General features: G+C 33.0%; 1 protein-coding gene across 1 annotated transcript; it reads right to left on the bottom strand.

Annotated features, from left to right (window-relative positions):
* Positions 1 to 3,776: 3,776 nt before the first annotated feature.
* Positions 3,777 to 8,840, bottom strand: LOC109110188 (anti-dorsalizing morphogenic protein). Its single transcript, XM_042712603.1, has 5 exons — positions 7,580 to 8,840; positions 6,152 to 6,288; positions 5,942 to 6,064; positions 5,649 to 5,844; positions 3,777 to 4,477 (listed from the first exon to the last, which is right to left on the bottom strand). The coding sequence occupies exons 1-5, from the start codon at positions 7,857 to 7,859 to the stop codon at positions 4,050 to 4,052; spliced, it is 1,164 nt and encodes a 387-aa protein (XP_042568537.1). The 5' UTR covers positions 7,860 to 8,840; the 3' UTR covers positions 3,777 to 4,049.
* Positions 8,841 to 9,464: the final 624 nt, after the last annotated feature.

A 9,464-nucleotide genomic window follows, 5' to 3' on the forward strand; every position in this document is an offset into this window, starting at 1 on the left:
CTTTTACAGTGTAGTTGTTACCTGAGGAAGTCAGGCGCTCTCACGATCATGTGCTGTCACTGTCCCTCACACACCATCCTCACCTCATCCTCAGTCAGCTCGTTACGCGTCAGTTTATTTAAGGTTTTCTCCAGATCTGATTACAGATGAAGTCATCGTTGTTGGAGTCTAGAGGGAAAGCTGTTAGACACTCCTGATGGGTTCAGCAAGTAAATAACTTTTAACATAAATATAAACATATTTAAATGACTGAAATTGTTTACATTTTAGTCTAAGCTACGAATAAAATAAATTACTATAAAAAGTCAATTTTTTTATTTATTAATTTATTGACCTATTTTATTTGTACTTTTAACTACATTTTTAAACAAATTAAATAAGTAAATGTCTATTTGTTTAATACAATTTTTTTTAGAATAATTACATTCTATCTATCTATCTATCTATCTATCTATCTATCTATCTATCTATCTATCTATCTATCTATCTATCTATCTATCTATCTATCTATCTATTTAAATTTGTCATATAGTTTATTTCATACCATGGTCCACCATGCTTGAATATTTTTAACAATGAATCTTTCGGTGTGTTGAGTCTGAATAAGATGCACAATTTCATATTGTTCAAATCACTGATCTCTATTGTTTGAGAGCGAGTTAATGTTGCATGAGTACAGAGTTATTTTCTGATGACAGCAGCAGATCAGATTCTCTGAGATGTTTTATTCTGTCGTTTAATTAGACTGCTGCACGAACACAGAGCTTTTCGGTAGTACCTTCATTAATGTACTTGTGAATTATTGATATTCGTTAATTGAAACAAACCTGAAATAAACCATTTTAGATTAAAACAAACTAAACAAACAACAAATATGTGACCCTGGACCACAAAACCAGTCATAAGGGTAAATTTTTTTAAACTGAGATTTCTACATCATCTGAAAGCTGAATAAATAATCTTTCCATTGATGTATGGTTCGTTAGGAGGACAATATTTGGCCGAAATACAACTATTTTAAATCTGGAATCTGAGGGTGCAAAAAAATCTAAATATTGAGAAAATCACCTTTAAAGTTGTCCAAATTAAGTTCTAAGCAATGCATATTACTAATCAAAAATTAAGTTTTTCTATTTCTATTTCTAATTCTCTTTCTTTTTTTTTAACTTTCCTCAACGAATCTTGCAACAAATGTATCATGGTTTACACAAAAAATATGAAGCAGCGCAACTGTTTTCAACATTGATAATAATCAGAAATGTTTCTTGAGCAGCAAATCAGCATATTAGAATGATTTCTGAAGATCATGTGACACTGAAGACTGGAGTAATATATTACTTCATTATATTACTATTTTTACTGTATTTTTGATCAAATAAATGCAGCCTTTGTGACCAGAAGAGACTTCTTTCAAAAACATGAAAAAACCTCAGTGACCTCAAAGTTTTGTACAGTAGTGTGATATCAAAAATGATGCCTGACCTGATAAGCGTCCAGTTGCTGGGATGTAAAGATGGTCTGTTTGTTCCCCATTCTTGCAGCTCCATGGCTAACTGGCTCTCGACTGCATTCGAATGGCAGCAGATATTTCAGATATGAAATACTGGCACAGAAGGCTGCAGTGAGATCAGGTGTCAGCCGCTGTGAGGCCTTCAGTTCTCTGATAATGTCAGCATTTCATCATTAGCTGCAGTGAATGGTGGTCTCTCTTGGACGTGAATGTGTCCTGTCGGTCAGGGGAGAGCGGGGGAGACATCTGAGCTTCAGATTACTGACCCGTTCACATGCTGCGAACGCTGGGAATATGCTGCTAAGGTATAATTTACAACAATATTCAGTGTTCATTTTCACAGAGTAGTTCAAGGGCACATTAACAGATTTCTACCGACTCCTCCAAAAAAAACCTCCAAACTACATCACTTTCTTTCTGGTGAAAATGTCACTGTATATTAAAAGAAAAACAAATTATACTTGATAAAATAAAATTACACAAACGAATGAATAAATAAATATATAATAATGTATCAAATAAAATGAGTGAATTTGGAACAATCAAAATATTAAAGATTTATATGGCAATTAAGCATTTCTGTCCCAAATACTCATTATTAATTTTTATATACTGTTATAGTTTATATTAATATTTTGAAGTTTTAATTTTAGTGTAATTTTTTTAACTAAAAAATAAGGAAAAAGGAAGAAAAACGTTTAAAATAAAAAAATTGGATTTCTACGACAACTAGGCATGTTTTATGTCCAAAATACTCATTGTCAGCATTATTTCAGTGTTATACTGTTATAGTTTTTATTAATAATTTTAATTGGATATTTATTTTTTGTAATTTTGTAAGTTGATATATATATGTCATTGGTTTTATTTCACTTGTAGTAATTTAATACTTTACCTTAAACCTATTTTAGTTACTTGCCAAGGCAACAATTATACTTTTCATTTATTCTTTTCATCATTTTTTCATTCATTTTTTAAAAATAGTTTAACAATAGCACTGCTAATTACTGTAATGTTTTCATGTTTGACTCCCCCCCCCCCCATTATTCTCAATTGTGACTCTTATTTCTTTCTTTTTGAGGAGCGAAATGTGACCCAGTCATGGTTTCAGTCATTTTAAAGCGTTCTGACTAGAGATCTCATGGAAAGCAGCCTGGTGTATTGTTTTCATATCACAAATGCATCTCAATTATGGCATGAAATATGCAAGCACTGGTGCATCAGCACACTATTGTGAGTTGAACTGTATCAGTTGATCTGGCAGCTGTTTACCTGCTGTTCTTTTACTTTCTCTCTCATCTCTACCTGTCAGCTGCTCACTTTTCCATGAGCTCTGGGAAAACATGTCTGGACAGATTCAGATCAGCCTAGAGTTTCTAAATGTTATATTCATGTTACATTTGTATTTCTGTTTTGGACCATTTTCTCTGCTTTATCTGTCACCATCTTCTGGTGATGTTTGGATCTGCAGCTCACTAATGGACTGATTAACGTGAGTTCAGCTGATTGATTAATGAAGATACAGACAGGTTACTGAGAGTCTCCAAGGACCTCTGATTGTAGTGGAGGAGAAAGAGAGAAGGAGAAACAAGAAAAGAAAATGAGGGAAAGAGGAATAAGAAACAGGAGAGAAAAAGTAAAAATGGTATAAAAGAAAAGGGGAAGACAATGTGGAAAAACAAGGGGGAAGGCAAAAAAGAAGAAAAGAATGAAGTGGAAAGAAAAAGATGAATGACAAATGGAAAAGAAAAAGAAAGGTGAAAAGGAAAAAGGCAAATAGCAAGGGGAAAGGGAAAATAAAAAGGGCAAAAGTAAACAGAAAAAATGGGTAAAGAACAAGAAAGAGGGAAGAAAATGTAAAAAAGTGGAAAGAACAAAAGAAAAAGGAGAAAAGAAAGAAAAGGGGAAGAAAAAAAGAAAATGTGAGAAAGAATGGGGGATGGGAAAATAAAGGGTAAAAGTTAAAAAAAAGAAATAGTGGAAGAAAAAATGGGAAAGAACAGGAAAAAGGGGGAAAGAAAAAAGTTTTTTGCAATATATAAAAGGAAAAACTAAAAGGGGGAAATTTAAAAAAGAAAGGGAAGAAATAAAAAGTGGCGAAAGAAAAATGGAAAAGAAAAACTTTGCTATATATAAATTATCTGAAAACAAACAGAAATAAAAACAACTATCCATTATTTTTAAGATAGAAAAAAAGAAGGGGAAATGGGAAAATAAAAATAGAAAGAGGGAAAGGAAAAAAATGGGGAAAGAAATTAAGAAAAAAGGAAAGGAAAAAGTTTTTTGCGATATATAAATTATAGCAACAACTATAGAAATAAAAACCAACCCTATCCGTTATTTTTGTGTAAGAATTTATTTAGACTTTATAATAGTTCACAACAAGCAATATACAAATTTACATCTTTCACAAGCGACCAACTCAAGCTCCTCCATATATTAAAATTTGATCTCTATTTACATATTTTACAGTTTCATCTAGTCCAGATTTCTGACAGAAAGGTCAGTGTGTGACCCGTCCAGAGATGAATGAGGCTGGTCAGTGACAGCCGCAGCTGCCGGCCACCATGTCATCATACTGCTTCAGAACCACGTTCTCATCGTCGTCAAAGTACAGCAGGTTAATGCTGAAGAGTTTGTCAGGCACACAGCACGGCGTCTTGATGCCTTTGGTCAGTTTGAGGGCGTTGATGATGGACTGGACCGTGGCGTGGTTGGTGGGCCTCATGTTCTGACCCAGAGGAAACGGACAGGAGCCTTTGCAGTGGTAAGCATTGTATCCGCGGGGAGACACGATCCAGCCGGACCAGCCGATCTCCTCAAAGTCCACGTAGAGCGGCAGACGCTGACACGGCATCTTCTCCCCGCTCTCATCATAGTCTATGGAGCGAGCGCTGCGACGAGCCGCTGCCGGGAGAGAGAGGCTGGGAAACGGGAGACTGGGTCCGACAGGAGAATCATCTGAACCTGAAGACAAAGAGGAATCGTTTTTTTTTGCCCCTAAATATTATCATCCTTGTGCAAGGCACCCTCATCTTAAAGTGTGAAAGTCAGTTATATATTTTAATTTAGGACAGACCCATTTTATACTGTGAAAAAGGAATATTTCATGTAAAAATATTATAGAATTATATATTTATAATGTGCAAAATATTATTTAAAAAATATTTAGTGTTACTTTATTAACAAAAGACTACTTTTTTAATATTTTGGATTAGTTCGATTTTTTTTATTTTTTTCCCAACTACATTTTAATTTTAAAGTTTTAGCAAATTTGTTGGTTTATTTGAGTTTATTATTTTTTTAATTTAAAAATATATATTTTTTTTTATTTAAAAAATATATATTTTTTAATTATTTTCATATAGTTGTTTTTGTCATTTTTGTTAGATTTTTAAATATTTTAAGTTAAAGTACTTTTTTAGGGTTTTAAGTTTTAATTTTAATTAACTACTCTATTACATTACTACATTTTTTTTCCTTTATTACTGTATTGTTAGATGCATTATATTATTTGTTTTACTTATTTAAGCACTTTTTATTAGCTAATTTATTTTTATTTACTATAACACGATTTTATTATTTACTACAACACTTTATTATTTATTTATTTACTTATTTTTATTTATTCATTGTTAAATTTTTTACACATTTTTTTTTACTTTTTAAAGTTTTTTATATTTTATTTGCTAAATTATTTCAACCAACAAATTAATTTTTTTAATGTTTTAGTTAACTATAATAACCCTGTTTCTATTACGTTAATATATTTTTTTCTGCTCCTTGTAGTACTATACTGTTAGCTGTATTATATTAAGTATTATTTTTTAAACAAATTTTTAAATAATTTATTTGTATTATTTAGTATATTTTTATTATTCATACAACATTATTTTTTTTTATTATTTACTACAACAATATATTTTTTATTATGTACTTTTTAATTTTTTTATCGCTACATTTTTTGCACTGTTTTCTTCAAACTTTTCCACAGATCTCCAAACCTCCTGGTTTAGGACAATATGTATTTATGTGAATCCCTACACCTAAACTATCGCTGATTAGAGATTATTGTGGAGAAACATCTGAGAAACAGTAGACTATCTCAGTCTATTAAAGAGACCTTTATTTGTCATACCTTTAGGCGTGATCTCCAGAGAAGCCGCCCGTCTGCCGTCGTCGGTGAAGAGGACCAGCATGGGCTGTTTGCTGTGATGGTGGTTACGACCCGATGCGAAACGCACGGTTTTCAGGTCCATCTGAAGACCTGCTAAAGTCCTGACTGAGACCAGGAGACCCAGATTACTGCCCTCATCTGACATCCAGGAGCGCACCTTTGAGATATAAAACATTTTTTTTTTTAATTGAAGAGAGTTTGCACAAGGAAGGCAAAGAAAAGCTCCCAGAAAGTGTGATTTTAGTCATACTCACAGCTTGAGTGATGGTGAAAACCTCCCAGCCGCTGGAGTGGATGGGCACCAGTCTGGACGAGAGCAGCTTCTTCCCTTGTGAGACGTTCTTCTTGCTGCTATCGAGAACCTGATAGACACTGACCTGTACACAAACATCACTGAAACGATTAACCTGGAGAACTTTCTTTTAGAAGCGCACCATTTTCTTTTGGGGCTGTAAATACTGTACCTGACAGAAGTGATGTCTGTTGAACGTGAGCGACGCTTGTGGTCTGAGCTTGAACAGATGAAGCTCGGCCGTGAGGATCTTCTCACTCTTGGCCACCGTGGACATGTTGAAGAGGAACTCGATTTGGTCACTATGCACTAAAGAGAGAAGCAATGATGAGAGATGGCACACAATCACACATACTTTATACATATTTTACACCACCCCCCACCTTAGTATTCCGATTAGCGGCTGATTAATATTGGTCTTAATGAGCCATTCTCAAAACCTCACACTTAGACTCATAATCTTGAATATTTAAGTACATGCTTGACTAAAGTTAAACTTTAAGATAAAGCATACACTTGTATTTTTAATATATATTATACATTCTTAGGGTCAAGCAAGTTCATATTTCATAATTAAAATAAAAAGTATTATCAAAACATTGAGTATTTAATTACTTGGTTTTTAGTTGATTGAATGTTTATCACACACACACACACACACACACACACACACATATATATATATATATATATAGTATTATATATATAATATATATATATATATGCAATAGGCTTCTGTTTAAATATCTGAATTTTTTTGACAAATATATCTACTTTTGACAAAACTAAAAAAAACAGAATATAAAATGTAATTAATATTATTAATAATTCAGATGTAGTCTCCCAATCTTAAATATTTAGGTACATGCTTGCCTAAAGTTAAACACTACAACTAAACTTTTAAACTTTTAAGTATATACTTTTATGCAATTCCATATTTGAACATTAAAATAAAATAAAGTATCAAAACATTGAGTATTAACTTGATTTTTTTGTTGATTGATAGTTTCTCATGATTAAAAAAACAACAACTAAAGACTCTTGGTAAATTACTTTTTAATAATTAAATTGTTTATTTAAAAAAAATGCAAAAACTAAAGAATTTATTTATTTATTTTTTCAATAGATGAGATGGAGTTAAGATTAATAAGCAACCGTTAATATAGTTAGAACTAAAGCAATGAAAAAAGTTAGGCCTACTTGAAATAAAATAAACATTGACTGAAATAAAATGTTTAAAAAATTAAACTTAGTTGGCTAGTTGTCATTCCTCATTTTCATTTAGTTATACTAAAATACGAAGAAAAAGAATATATATATATATATATACAGGCATCTTTTATTTTTTTTAAAAAAAAAAAAAGAAAGAAAAGAAAAACAATAAAAAGACAAAAGCCCCAAATTACTAAAAGTTTAATAATAATAATAAAAAAATACTTTTATGAAGATAGTTGAAAGAATAAATGTCTTTTGTTTTGTACAATTCAACTTATGACAAAAAACGCGAAAGAAGACAAGTGCTTCCCAACATTTTCCATCCTAAGCGTGCGCTTTATGTTCACTGTCCCGCTTCAAATCAATGAAGAAAGCAGAAGCTTACGTTTATCGAAGAAACTGCGGACGGTGTTTCCTTCCAGGAGCGTCGGGTCTTTGGTGACTCCGTCCACATCCGCGATGGTGTTGTACAGGTCCAGCATGTACTGAGGAGGCTGTTTGTGTCCCCGAGCCAAAGCAGCAGGAGGATCCTCCATCCCAAACACCTCCAAGAGCCTCCTCATGGCCTCCGAGCGCACTTCTCCAGACTCGGTTTCCAGGTGATTCTCAGACGGTCTGCAGAGGGCGAGTCCCATCACGGAGATCCAGATCACTGCGCGCAACATGTTCACTGATCCTCGAGAGATGCTCTTCGGTTGCTGGAGCTGGACTGAGTGAAGCCCCGCCAGATTGGCAGCGTTTTATATGATGTTGGCAAAGTCTTGGGTCAACAGCCGTAAAGAGCTGCTATTTAGTCGCAAATGTAATTCAACGATCAGTGAATGTAAAGCAAATCCAATGGTGGTGTTAACAAGGTGCGAACTGGACTGGTGGTCCTGTGGGGGGATCCTGGGAGGAAATAAGTGTTTATCTACCGTGCTTTACTGTAAACAATCCTTACATATGTCGATTAAAGAAATAAAATTGTTAAACTGTAGCTCAGATGTTTAATTATACCACATTTAGGGCGTTTAGTGTATTTGGCGCATGCACCGCGGGCGGTCGACTTCCTTGAAAATGGATCCATTAATTGAGACAAAGGAGGATAATGTGATACAGGAACAATAATTATTTCGACAAACACCGTGAGAAGGTTCCAGCATGTGCCCTGTGTTTTCATGTTAATGGCAAACACACCTGCTCAAACAGTTACAATCTCGCGCGGCTCGTATATTAATGAGAGCATTCATTTGCATTAATGTAAGTGTGACTTTGCTGGGTGGTTTAGACTGGTTTAATTTCTCATCTGTAATTGTTAGTTTTCATTGGGGGCTCATTACAGTGTGTTGATCCAGAGATTTCTTAATACTATTGGATTGCATAATGAGATCTTGTTATATTAATGCCGAAGGAGACTGCTGTTGCAATGGCATCTTTGCCATCAGCTATTCTAGTTTCAGAGCTGTTGACTGATTTGGTTGACATCTTCCAAGCTTTTAAATCAAAGTAGGTGGCCCCAGTTGAATCATCATTATGGTGTAAACCTCTTATTCCCTCAAAGACTATTAGGTGCAAATACTGTCTGTACTGTAGGCTACTATCTGTGTTTTGGATGTTGCAGTTAACTCACATGTCACAAATCACAAACAGTTGCAACAAAGCATTTGAAATGTGCATTTGGACAGTACATGAACTATAAACATGACATTAAAGTTTGACTATCTATCTATCTATCTATCTATCTATCTATCTATCTATCTATCTATCTATCTATCTATCTATCTATCTATCTATAAAAACATGCAAATCTTAATACAAAATGTTACACAAGTTCATAAATGTATAATCTTAGAATTATTTATTTTGGTTTACAAGTTTTGTGCAAGTTTTATAATTTTGTAAACAAAACGCATAGATTGTGAATTGCAGATTTAATTTCAGAAAAATTATTTTAGATAAATTGTATGTAATATTTTCCAAAAAATGTAAGAAAGTAGTTCTTATAATTTTATCTCTTTAAATATGCAAATGTTAATGCACAAGTTTATATATTTCTAATGTTATATTTTTTTATTTGGGATTGCAAATTTTGTGTACAGGTTGTTTCTTATATGCTTTTTTATAATTTTGTGTATAAATTATGAATTTTATGTTTCATAGTTATGATTCCCAAATAAGTCCAGAAATTGTCTTATCCACATTTGCAAAATTGGATTGCCTTTTTATTGCAGTTTGCATTAACTTTTAATTGTCTCTCTTTAATGATCTATTTTGGAAAACAATAGGCTATT

This window comes from Cyprinus carpio, chromosome A2 (genome assembly GCF_018340385.1).
Source record: "Cyprinus carpio isolate SPL01 chromosome A2, ASM1834038v1, whole genome shotgun sequence".
Classification (NCBI taxonomy): domain Eukaryota; kingdom Metazoa; phylum Chordata; class Actinopteri; order Cypriniformes; family Cyprinidae; genus Cyprinus; species Cyprinus carpio.